Source organism: Crinia signifera, chromosome 2 (genome assembly GCF_055691185.1).
Source record: "Crinia signifera chromosome 2, ASM5569118v1, whole genome shotgun sequence".
Classification (NCBI taxonomy): domain Eukaryota; kingdom Metazoa; phylum Chordata; class Amphibia; order Anura; family Myobatrachidae; genus Crinia; species Crinia signifera.
This window is the reverse complement of record NC_139218.1, coordinates 30,663,197-30,676,717: the sequence shown is the minus strand read 5'-3', so window position 1 is coordinate 30,676,717 and position 13,521 is coordinate 30,663,197. Positions and strand designations below refer to the sequence as shown.

The 13,521-nt window shown below is 44.3% G+C and overlaps 1 protein-coding gene across 1 annotated transcript in view; it reads left to right on the top strand.

The window, feature by feature from the left end:
* The window catches only part of LTN1 (listerin E3 ubiquitin protein ligase 1), an 85,942-nt gene extending 78,217 nt beyond the window's left edge, over positions 1-7,725 (top strand). The window contains exons 29-30 of the mRNA XM_083171864.1: positions 139-306; positions 7,229-7,725. Of these exons, the coding sequence (XP_083027990.1) occupies positions 139-306; positions 7,229-7,291 (231 nt within the window). The 3' untranslated portion in view covers positions 7,292-7,725. The remainder of the gene's footprint in view (positions 1-138; positions 307-7,228) is intronic.
* The last annotated feature ends 5,796 nt before the right edge of the window (positions 7,726-13,521 follow it).

Below are 13,521 nucleotides of genomic sequence, written 5' to 3'. Positions count from 1 at the left end.
GATTTTAAGCTGCTAAGGAAGTCATTACTAAAGCGCATTACTCCTGTTCTCTTCTAGTGTCCATATGCATTCCTATAGAAAGGTGTAAAAATAATACAAAAAGCTAATAATTGACTTTTTTACGTGTGATTTCCATAGAACGGAAGTATAATGGAAGGCCTAGCCCTTTGGAAGAACAATGTGGACAAGAGGTTTGAAGGCGTTGAAGATTGCATGATCTGCTTCTCTGTTATTCATGGGTCAAATTATTCTCTACCCAAAAAAGGTTGCAGGACCTGCAAGAAGAAGTTTCACTCAGAGTGCTTGGTAAGCCCCATAGTTAAGGAATGTGTTGGATGAGCCGGTGGGGTGTGGTATAACACACCGACAGTTGGGATTCCGACAGTCATTAGCCTGACAAATCCCGACTGCGGGGACTCAGACAGCGGGGGGAACTCAACAAAGCCCCTTGCGTGCTCGTTGCAACTGCCACGCTGCGGGCACAGTGGCTCGCTGCGCTCACCACCTATTATGTTCTCCCTCTATGGGGGTCGTGGACCCCCATGAGGGAGAATAACCACTGCCGGTCTGTCAGGCTTTTAGCATTCGGGATTCCGACGTCTGTGTAATAAATGTCGGAATCCTGACTGCCGGTCAGTCATCCGGCAACCGAGCTGGTGAGCCAAGAGCTAACGGTGATGGACTTTCTACAATGAAGCGTCATCAGCAACTGTTACGCTACACCTTAACCAGTAGACTAATGACTGCTGCTTTTGTTCAAAATTGTTCATATAAGAAAGCATAAGGTCAAGTATTACCGTTTAGCTTGATACTTGTGTCGTCGTTGGTTTTGCAAACATTCATTATGCAGACACCAGTGTTGATGCAGTCAAAATGTTGACCGGTAAGTAATGCCGACACCCAATTTTGACCTATTCCTTAACATCAGCAAATTTACCTTATACTAAAATTTGTATTGTCAACTTTTTTGTTGTAAATATTTTAATGTCAACTTTTTGATTGTCAACATCGTGATTGTGGCCATAACAGCATTCTGATAGTCAGCACATGAGTCCACTTATACATAGTATTGCTGTAACCTAGTGCGCTTTAAGCTTTTGTTTTGTTCCTGGGCTTTTCAATTCTTTGAAAGACTCCTCCCCCTTTGACCACAGTGATGGTAGATTAAGAAGTCCCACCCTCCTAAGCAGCTTGTTACAAATGTCACCAAAGGGATTAGATAGATTTATGTAAGAACTTACGTTTATGTAAGAAGTTTGTAACAACAGTCTCGGACCAAAAAAAATTATGCGGTCCGTGTTTTCGGTTTTATGTTGGAGAATAAGCAACAACAGGACTCAAATTGCTGTCAAGGTATGGTGATGTATGTCGGAGAAAATGGCAGTCCTGCACATTTGCGATACTGGTAGATTATGTCTTGGCTGCGTCCGCTGGATCGTTCTATCCCTGGCATTAGTGGGGCTGTACATCTCCCAGAAGTCTTGTGTGCTAATGTCTTCAAATTGGCTCACTGTGCAAGGGAAAGGGCTTTTCTACCCAGACATATTCAATTACAAGCCCTTTTCATTGCATGGTAAACCTGCGACACATGCTGGTTAACCCATATATTCCAGGAAAGTTGCCCATAGTTTTGGGGTAATGCCTTTTGGTTCTACTTATTGCAGATTTCTGTTCAAGCTTCAGGAGAGGGTGAGCACAGATCTGCAATAAGGGCCTAATTCGGTGTGTATCGCTAATCTGAGAAGTTGCAGTTGTCTGCGAGTAGAATGCCGCTGTCCAGACAGTAAGAGAAAACGCCCCGTGCAAATTTGTGAATGAATTGCGAATAGTTTGATTACCGCTATCCAACCGCAGATCTCGCGCAATTCTCGGAACATTGGAGAGACTTTGCTGTGTGTGTGCGAATGTGAGTAGCACTGAGGCTGCCACTAATCTGCCACTTAGGCTGAACAAGGCCAGCGCTGACATCTTAGACCCTCGCTTAAAATGCGTGGGGACACGCCTGCCTTTTTTCTGACACACCCGGAAAACGGCAGGTGTCCACCCCCAAATGCTTCCTGTCAGTCAAACTGCAGTTCCATTGGGTTTACGATCCATACGCATTTTCAGTCGCTATTTCCCCTCGCGCATGTGCGATGCGTACGGTACGAATGCGCAGTCATTCGATAATCGCTTTGATTTAATAATTACCCATCCATGCTGAATTTGGCTATCTTCAGTACTTCAAGGCGGATTTAAGCTTCGAAGCTGAATTAATTTGTCCCTAAAGGAATCCTCCACATTTCCCAATACTGGGCAGTATTCAATGTGAAAAATTAGAGATTTTTTTCTCTCGCCATGTACTCGCCGTGTTCCGGAGGGCTCGCTGCCACTCCTGCTCACTCTATTCAATGTGGTTAAGACTCGCCGCCACTCGCGGCGAGTCTTAACCCCTGCAGCGGATGAGCGTCCGCGGCAGGGAGCTGGCAGGGAGCCGTGGGACGGTGGCAGCCAGGGAGATTAAAGTCTCCCTGGATGCCCCAGAACATATGTGGAGGGGAGGGGGCTCCCCGGGACCCAGGCAGCACAAGCTGCCCCCCCCCTATAGCCAGCGGGGGACCCAGTATTCACTGCACCCGATCGTGCATATGTAATGATCGGATGCAGTGAATATATGAATATCTAATGAGCAGCTCGAGCGCTCCGGCCCCCTGCTGGCTGCTCTGTGTAAAAAAAGAATAATAATTAAAAAAATATATTTTTTTTAAATTAAATATATATTCATGTGCTATAAGCACATGAATAAAAATAACATGCCCCTTCACAGAAAAAAAATCCTGATTTTTTTTACACCAAAATTAAAATAAAAAACCTTTTAGTTTAAAAGTTCACATTCCAGCTCTCCATGAAAAGATGGAGAATTGCTACACGGCGAGAGACGGCGAAAATCACTTAGAAAGACGGCGAATATTTCACATTGAATAGGGTTGCTCGCTTTTGGAGAGCAAAATGCTCCGTCCAAGGCGAAAAAAGCACAAATTCGCCATAAAACAGGGCAAATTTTTCTCATTGAATACTGCCGACTGTGTTATACACGTTATACTCTTACACAAAGGTAAGCAGCCTTTTTGTTGCCTGAAAGACATTTGGTGACCATGTAGTCTAAAGTGCCCATACACTTCTCCGATTTGGCCTAATTTCATCCCATTCCGACTGATTGGCCCAACAGATTGGATGATAACTGGCCAAATCGTCATTAGATCCAATGCACATTCCTGTGTGCGTTGGATCGTAGACTGGAGATCTGAAGGCCCCCAACCACTAGGGCGATGCGTATGCGATACCCCGCCAACTCGCGACACCCGCAATGTACAGATGCAGCGCCTCTCAGCCAGCCTAGGTAATAGCCAGATTCCCTGAGCTGGCAATTGCTGGCGGAGAGGCGCTGCATCTGACAGGGACACGCAAGCTTCTCACCTGCATGCACGTCCCCTTCAGTCGGCGGCGGATGGCGGAAACCCTGCCCGTCTCCGCTTCAGGGAGACAAGCAGGGTTAGGGGGGTGCGGGCAGCGGTGTGCTCCGTCAGAAGAGGGCATGCAAGCCCCCTTCTGCTGGCTGGCGAATGGTGGCGGATGGCCGTAGAATCGCCAGGATGGCTCCATCTGTATCGCATCTGATCAGGGCCAGGAGGCACACACCTATTGTCTGCAGAGTGGGGAAGTGCCGGGCAGGAGAGGCGCTCTTACAAACTCCCTTACAAATGAATGCAGCGGCTACCCATTCATTTGTACCGCCACTACCAATACCAAACTCTGGAATGGCAGTTGGTAGCAGTCGTTGAATTTTAAATTGTGCCGGAGCTGCCACTGGTTATAAGCAGTATATAAATGTAACTATGTAATAATTGCTCTAACGTTTTGCAGGGTTTTTAATTACTTTGAAAGGTTTGTTAGATTCTAATGAACTTATTTATTTGTTAATATTAGATGTTTTTGTTTTTACTCTTCCCAGTAATAGCTGCAGATAATCCCCACGCTTGGCCGGCCAGGTGTTTACGAGCAGGGTGGAGGGTGGGGGGACACTGTCCACCAGGAATGGTCTCTCTCTCTGCAGTGGTAGTTTCTCCTGAGCCATAGCCAGCAATATCCTACTTAAGCTTTTAAGTCCAGCCCTTCAGTACTTGCAGTTCTGCTTTACAGGAAAATGTCTGGCAAATGTATGAGACACGAGGCAGCTTAAATAATAGCAGGTTTCCAACCTCGGGCTCTTCTGCCTAATCTGTGCCCCGGTATCTGATCTCTAGGAAAAACATCTTTAGCCGGTGCATGGCCCTCGCTTTCCTGTTTCGATGAACCTAAGAACCCAGGTGTTACATGTGGATCTTGCGCTCTTAATACGCTGTTTATGTAACGGGATTACAAGTGTCATCTTATTGATTCTTGTGTGTTACGATCTGGGCTGGAGAAATCCCAGGAGCCACGTAGCCAATGCAGCTAACAGAAAACAAGTTGCTGCTGGCGAGGGTGATGTTACATGTATGGCCGTTTTCCCTGGATCCTTCACTTTAGATTGTTTTGTCCACCCTGACTATAAAAAATGCTTGGCATTATCTTTTGTTTATCATCTGAGACGCATCACATGATGCAATAATAACGGGCTCGCAGTGATATGTATTTGTATTGATGTAGTCCAAGGGTAATATAAAAAAATAAAAAGGCTTTGCTGTTAATATTGGACATTTCTATCCAGAGACTATAGGGCAGGTTCGGGGAATAGTGTGTCCCTGTCCCTGTCACCTACAGCTATTCCATTGCTGACCCTTGAGCAACGCAGAGGCAGGTTAGTAGTTCTGCTTGTGCTTGTGTAGGTTGGAAGCAGAAATAAGCACTCTGATTGGTCCTGGATCTGTAATCAATAAATCTAGGCACTGTGGGAGCAGACCATCTATATGCTTAGGTGGGGCTGTGATTATGTTGGAATAGGCACATGCGAGTGAGAGGAATTCGAGGCTAGATGGCCACTGAGTTGGTGAAGGCTACCACTGGAGAGCTAGAGAATAGGGATGTGGGAACAGGAGTCGGAGGACCCTGCTTCTAGGAGCTTACAGAGACTGCTGTGTCTTAATCAGATCCTACTGCACAACTATATAAAGAGATGTGTCCCCATACATCTAGCCAAATGCAATGCAAGATGTGAGTGAGCTGCCAGGTTCCATGCACATCTGCTAATGCTGTCACAATGCAGTCCGACCAGGGGGTGCCGGATGGCTGCCTGACTCGAGATTCCAACGGCCAGTAGACAGACTTCGGAATCCGACTGTTAAAAGCCCTAGTCGGAATCCCAAATTCCGGGGCCTGTTTCCCTTGTGGTGAACTCAGCGATCCACTGAGACCGCAAGGAGCTCAACCCTCTGTCTGAATCCTGACTATCGGGAGGTCATACCACACCTGTCATCAGGATGCACAGGGAAAATATGCGAAGTCATTTTATGTATAACACTTGTATATTGTGTGTGTGACTGATTTTGTATAAATCCCTGCTGATCCTGGTGGTGGTTTAACCCTTTGTGTGCCAACAAAATGCCGTTCGCTCACATTTTGTTATATAAATTCAAATAAAAATGTTGTGCGGGCTTACTAGTATAAGGTAAACATTACAGCAAACTTCACACCTATTTTGACAAATTTGCTTGCCACTCAAGGGTTAATGGCTACGGGAGAGTGCAATGTCGTACCGTACCGTACCATACCAGACCCTGTACTTTCTTTTTTGACTATGCAAAATGTAGATGATGGTTCACTGCTGTCAAGATTGACATTAACGATTGTACACAGAACTCCGAAGAATACTCTATTGTAAACAGCTGCCATCCTGGAACACACTCGCCCTCTGGACGTACCAACCAAGCGATACACAGGGAAGACAGTGGCTGGATGACCTCAGTATACAGCTATTTAGAAGTGAGATAGTGAATATGCCCTAAGTGCATCAGTAGCAGCTGCTACTTGTAGCCTCACTCTACTTGTCCACAACTCCCACTTGCAGGGACATAATGAGGCTTTTAACCCATTTCCGCAATCTCCGTAAATGACATATGCCGTATCAATTACAGCATTGCACAACATTCTTTTCACTACCACTCATGGGACCACTGCAAGCTGTATATTCTATTTTAAACCCTGTGTGGGATATTCTATTAGCAGCGGTGAATCACCTATGATAATAGGTTCGGGCCAGTGCTATCCTTTAGCCCTGATGCTGGCATCCTTTCCCCTGATAACTACTGTTATCAGGGATTATGCTTCACATGCCTGAGGTGCGCAAAGCATAAGCCACAATAAGTAGCCGCTGGGACCTGTAATAACAAATGGGATCAGGGTCTTATCCGATCCCATGTGTTTTCGCCCATTCGCCAGTCCATCTTTGGCTGGTAAAAATGGCTGCTTGTTGGAAACCGTGATAATGACCATCAGTTGAAGAGGATTCGGGGGATAATAGGATATCCCCCTTTGAGTGTGTTTACAATGTTTTCAAAATATTCTTTACCGTGTAAATTCTAGAAATTAGTTTGCTCTTGCGCCATTGTTTCGGTCGTGATGATCTTAACTTGTCCATAATTCCTCACTCATTGTACAGTGTTGTAGAGTACTGTATGTAGGCACTATATAAATGATCATCCTTATGGTGCCCATACACTTGTACGTTCAGATGTCGCATCGGATGGCATCGTAAGTGCTTTTTTCCCAGTACTCAATGTCGCAGGCGGGTATCATTGTAGCGGAACAGGGGGGGTAGTCAGAGACAGGTGGCAGAATTCTAAAAAAAAAAATTCAAAAGTACGGATGGCCCTCTGAGAGCTCTCTCAGCCAATCAGCGGCTACCTGAATGCGAGGGCCGTCCATTCTTTTTAAATGTTTTTTCAAATTTCACCATCCACCAGCCCTCCTCCCGCTCCGCTACACCGACACTCGCCAGCTCTCCTGATGCCTGCCAAGCGCATTGCAAGCGATTGCACATGCAACATTTGATGTGACATTCGACTGGCGAGCCCACACATTGCGTCAGGTGACACATTCGATGTGCATACAAGCCTATGATTTATCGCACTGATGCGGTCAAAATCGAAAGATTGTATGCAATATCGCCTTAGTGTATGGGCACCATTAGAGTTCAGAGATTTACTGATTTTGTGCATTGAAATCATTGTGTAGCATATTAAAATGTTTTATCTTTTCTTTTGTCTTTTAGTACAAATGGTTTACCTCCAGCAACAAGTCTACCTGCCCCCTGTGTAGAGAAACTTTCTTTTGAAACGTGCCAGCTAGCAGATCCTGTCGGTTACGCCAAGATACCATTCTGCAAACTGCCCAATACTGCACTAGTGAAAGACCTGTGTTATGTATTTCAGCAGTGTGTGAATCTTTCTATGGTCTGATATTAATGTACAGTAGCAGCTGAGACTTTTTTCCTTCCATCAAATCACCTAAATGTGATAAATACGTTTCTGTGATGTAACATCGGGATATGAGGTTTTGCTCTGCTTTCTAAATGGAATATAGCGTTATGATTTTAATGATTACAGAAGTGATAACAAATATTAAATTTAACTAAAGTTCAAAACTTTTTAAGTTTTGCAAATTGTACAATTGACATGTATAGAAATGAAAGCCAACATTCACTTGTAAATTTTACTGTATTTTCCTTTGGGAATGAACCATATTTTCAGTAAAAATACATTGGAGAAAGTTGTGTTGTGCCCAGTTTGGTTTGTTATACATGGTGGCCTCTAAGTGGTGTAGATTTCAAACTAAAATTTAATTTTTTGATATCCGTAAAGTCTTCCTGTGTAAGACTTTATAGGTTTTAATAGTTTCTTCTATATTTAAAACAGAATGGCTTTTTTATACTGTAAGAATGTTTTTCTTTTGTTTAAAATCAGACTGCCTGCTGAATCCGTGTGCCCACTCTATTATGGCCACAATGGGGTTTCTTTCTTAAAATAGGTAAGGGGTGGAAAGGGCAACCCAAAAAAGCCAATTCAAACCTGTTCGCATATGCGATAATGCACATGTGCAAAATCCTGCAGCGAGCACCTTTAGGGAGTATTTAATTTTCCAGGGCGCTTGTTGTCTGAGTGGAGTTCCGAGGTGGGCATCTGGCGTTTCATGGGCATTCCCATAGAAACACTCGGTGGGCCCATCGGAAACTCAGACGTTCCCCTGCCTGCTCGGGATGGGCGGATGACTTAACATGACATCAGAACCGGCCCCCAATTTGTCACGTTCAAATCAATGATCTGTGCATGTGTGGGCATTGCATTGCACATGGGTCAACTCACAGGTATCTGGATGGGAGATAGACAGTCAATCAGTAAAATGGTCTACATGGACTTAGGTGAACAGTGTCAAAAGGTCTACAAGCAAATGGTTAATACAGAAAAGGTTGACGCATGGTTTCTAATGGTTTGGGACAGTTTTAGGGTTAGCCACTTGTTAGGAGGTTTAGGGTGAAGCTGGGAAAGGGGACGGTTAGGGTGAATGTTCAGGATAGTGTTAGGCACAATGCACTTGGTGTGTGTGTGTGTGTGTGTGTGTGTGGGGGGGGGGGGGGGGGGTTGGTCTTGGGCATTATGAGCTGGTTTAGGGCTAAAATAAAGTGTCTACCTTTTCTGTGTCGACAATTAGCATGTCTGCCTTTTGAACTTCTTGACCATATAACTGTTTTCATTTGCGCCTTTTGGACCTATTGCCTGTTGACCATTTGGCGTTGACCTATAGACTATTGATATACTGTTGATCTTATTATCCATAACTCCAGTTTACAATACCATCTGCAGTTTTTCACAAAATGAATGGCACGCTGGGGACGTTTGGAGGTAAAGGGGAAGAGGCGGCTCAAACACAGGTGTGTACTGACTGGTTTAGGGGCACTCGCAAACTGTAATCCTGTGCACAGGCACTATGGGGTACATTACTAAGATGGGAGTTCTATTGAAGATGGGTTGTTGCCCATAGCAACCAATCAGATTCTATCTATTATATTCTAGAAGGTGCTAAATAAATAGTGAGTGGAATATGGTTGTTATGGGCAATATCCTATCTTCAATACAACTCCTATTTCGCTAAATAAAACCCTATGGCTCCGGCATGCTCTCGGAGCTCTGATAATGGACATCTGCACCCAATGCTGCGCCTTTGTACATAATCATTGGCTTTGTGAATAGCCAGAAGGCGTCTCAGTGCAATTCCCAGTGTGTGCGACATTTGCACATTTATGCGCAGAGCTGCATACACATTCACAGTAAAGATGGCATCAGCACTTCTCTTCGAATCAGACCTAAGCGAGACCCTTCCATCAGAACACTGTGAAGGCAGCAACTTGAACCATATTCAGCCTGATTTTATTGACAGAGCTGCTCTGACTGCACCACCATCTACTCTGGTTCGAGCCTGTTTGTGCTGTTCTCTGAAGGGAGTAGTACACACCGTTGCAGGAAATGTTCAGTTTCTTGCATGGAATAGCCTTCATTTCTAAAAAAAAGGATATACCATCAAATTTCACATAAAAGTGATGCTCCAGACATTCAACTAGCTCAAAGGAAGGACAGTTTTATAGCTTCTGTTAGGAGTAAACCCATTTTCAGCTGTGCTAACATAATTGCACAAGGGTTAGCAAACACAATGTACCATTCAAACACTGGAGTGATGGTTGCTGGAAATGGGCCTCTATTCACCTATGTAGATATTCCTATAAAAAACAGAAGTTTGCAGCTAGTATAGTCATTTACCACATTAACCTATATTTATTTACAGTTTCTTATATAGCGCAGCAGATTCCGTTGAGCTTTACAATAGTAGACAGTGATAAAATAAACTGGGTAACAACAGACAGACTTGGAGGTAAGAGGGCCCTGCTGCAAGCTTACACTCTATAGGGACATAGGACTGAAACACAAGGACAGGCACCAGTAATAGCATAGCAGTCCCACCAAGTTGTAACTCCAGAAGAGAAGCTATATAATACATTAGTGCCTCAGAGGGTTATGCATGTGTACTTAAATATGATAGGCTTGCCTGAAGAGGTGAGTTCTCAGGGAACGCTTGAAAGTTTGGAGGCTAGTGGAGAGTCTGACTGTGCGTGGAAGGGCATTCCATAGGGTGGGAGCAGCCTGATGAAAGTCCTGTGATAGTGAATGGGAGCTAGTGATCCGTGCAGAAGAGAGACGCAGATCTTGTGCAGAGCGGAGTGGCCGAGATGGGAGATATTTTGTGATAAGTAAGGAGATATATGCTGGTGCAGTATGGTTAATAGCTTTATATGCGAGTAGAAGTATTTTATATTGAATACGGTAAAATACAGACAACCAATGGAGGGACTGGCAGAGCGGATCAGCAGACGATGAGCGTCTTGCTAGGAAGATCTGCATAGTCTGTCTTAATGTTATCTACAATGAAAAAAAATGTACTTCTCTTTCAAAAATAAGGACATTTCTAAGTGACCCCAAACTTTTAAACGGTAGTGTATCTTTATGTGGAGCCCCAGTAACACGTTCTAAAAAAAAGAAATATTTTTAAAATTTCTTTTTTTTCCTCTTGATATCCGAACACCTTGAAACAATAAGTCTCTAGTGTTAAATATTGTCTTTTATAGAATACAGTGTGTGCAGGCCATAAAACCTATTCTTTCAGCACGAGAGTGGGCACATAAAATTGCTGGCAGATTCTGTAGCCCACAGACTTCGAAAGCTTTCAATTAAAACCTGCTAAGTTTTCCAATAAAACAAAACTTTCCAGCAGCTTAAGTAGACATTGGAAAAAGCGCTAGTCCAGTAGTTTGATTACCATGATACAATGCCGAAGAGGTAAACTCCATTAATGGAATCATCTTTTCATTCTGTTGGAGAAGAACGACTGATCTTTTGTGATATCACGGACAGAAAATCTGGCACCCAGTAAATGTGAAGGCAAGAAGTCACTTGAGGACAAGGGATGTCCAGGCGGATGTGATGCCAGCAGTCACAATACCAACTAGTGACGCATCACGACTAGAGGCAGAAGGCTAGCGCCGTATTGCCGACATTGATAATGCCAGCTACGGAATCCTGACTTCCAGCTTCCTGATCGTAAGTAAGTGGGGCGGTTAGGTTAACCCCTTGGGTGGTATGCCCTTCAATTTTTTTTCTGTGCTCAGCTGTGCCACCGCAGCGGGCTGCCCCGGAACATTTCCGGGCATACCACTAATATGCAGGTGTGCGCCAATGGTGTCCAGGTGTGCACCACCTCTAGAGCCCCCCCCCGGTCACACCCCCCACCACCTCTGCTACGCTGAAGCTCCCCTGATCCCTGACGCTTCTCCAGCCGCCATTCACTTTACAGCAGTGATGTAGGCGGCAGGTTCGGGGGGACTCGGGAGCGCTCAGGAGTTCAGGCGCCTGAGTCCTCCTGACCCGATGGGAACACCCCCGAGTCACTGCTGTGACTAGCGGCTGGGGCAGCGGGGGCAGGGGAGCTCAGCCTCCGGCCGGAGCGAAGGTGAGGGGGGGCTCCTACAATCTGTGGTGGGTTTTGCTGGTACAGAACAAACCTGCCCTGGTAGGTTTGTCCTGCCCCGGCAAAACTTACCACTCAAGGGGTTAAGGCACGTGGAAAGGGGGGGGGGGTAGATTTAGTTAGCGGGGTGGGTAGTTCAGGGTCAGCCTCTAGCAGGCAGGTGTAGGGTTACGCTGGGGGGTGGAAGAGTTGGGTAGTGGGGTGGACAGGGAGAGGGTAAACATACTTATGGTACACCTGTCAGGATTCCCTCATTTACTTGGTTTTTAAAAGCAATGGGGTCTATGTTCTAAGCCTTCGGAAGAGATAGAGTATCTGCCAATCTGTTCCGAACTGCCATGTTGCAGGCTGTTTTTGAAAAATGCCAGGAGCTGGTTGGTTGATGCTTTTTCTCTGTCCACTTTTTCTCTCTCTCCAAGGCTTAGTACATACTGTAGACCTCTGTCTTGTTTTTTCTTTAAGTTATTGATTCTATGGGTAAAGGTCCAATCCTTCTGAAGAAGACAAGTATTGAAGTTCCCATAGCAACCAGTGAGGTTCTAATTGACATTTTAGAGTGTGATAGATAGCTATATATATGAAGAATTCAAATTACAATGGGGGAGATGTACTGAACCTAGTGGAGACAGATAAAGTGCCAGACAATCGGCTCCACATTATCACTCTCCAATCAGCTTCTAACTGCCATGTTATAAGCTGTGTTTGAAACATTACAGAAGCTGATTGGCCCCAATATGTGCAAATTGGTATCAGTGGCAATTTTTAGAACAAGACCCCGGAGGGGCCTACTGTATTTGGGTGGAGCTTTTGCTATACCCAGGCCAAGTTATCCTTTTGGCAACCTAGGCTCTCAACAGAGAACGAATGACCCATATTATTCTACGTTGGGTAAGAGTTCCGAACCAACATTTTGCTCAAGAGAATCTTTATCCACTGCTTCCAAATATACACCATGCATGCCATTTAAATATACACGACCTCCCAATATTTGGGAGTTCAGAATTGGGACGGGGTGTTGGCATGTCACTTTGGGTGTGGTTATCCCCACGATCAGCATTTTTTTAAAACAAAAATTGGGATGGCCATTGTTGCCGTTGCCATCAATGACAATAGTGCAACTGGCCATCAATCGTGACATACTATGCAATGGATGACCATCAATGTGTTTACCTATTGATTGTCATCCATTTTCTTTGACTGATTGGCCTGCGGGACAATCAAAAACATGGAGTGGGGCTTCACGGTTGTCCGGGACGGAGCTTTGCTCCATCTCCTGGCCCCTTGGGGAAAAAAGAAAAAAAAATAGTTTTTGCTTGACATCGATGGAGGGAAACAATGGCAAAACTATTCTACATTGACTATAAACCACGTTTTGGAATCATCAATGGTCAATGGCCATCCCTAACAAAAAGACGCTGATCTCAGAGGAAAAAATCCTAAGACAATGGCACAGTCCCCTAAAATTGGGACTGTCCCCCTGATTTTGGATCAGTTCTATATTCAGCTAATACCATTCATATTTAATGTAGCTTGAAATCAACTAAACTTAGACCTTCTATATAGTTCAATGGTTAAAATACAACTCCATTAAGTAGGCTGGCATATGTCATTCATTTTGGTTCTACTTTTTATTTTCTGTATATTCATGATTTATCTGTTGCGTGTCCGAAATGTATTTTTAAATATCATAAGAGCAGTGAATCCATCAGCCCCTCTGCCATGTGCCTCCGGATAATTGATAGTAGGGCTGAAACTTTTTATAAGAAAGGGGGAAATAAAGACGAAAACCTGTATTTAGTTACTGAACCGTAACGAAACATAAGATTTATTAGAAAGAAATAAAATGATCTCATCGAGGCTCCCAAAATAGAAAACATTTTGCCAAATAAAATATATGAAACAATAATAGTAACTTATACGACGGGGTATTTCTAACATTTCATTTCTCTTTTTAGTTCCCCCAAAAGTCTGTGCTTTGAAAATGATTCTAAA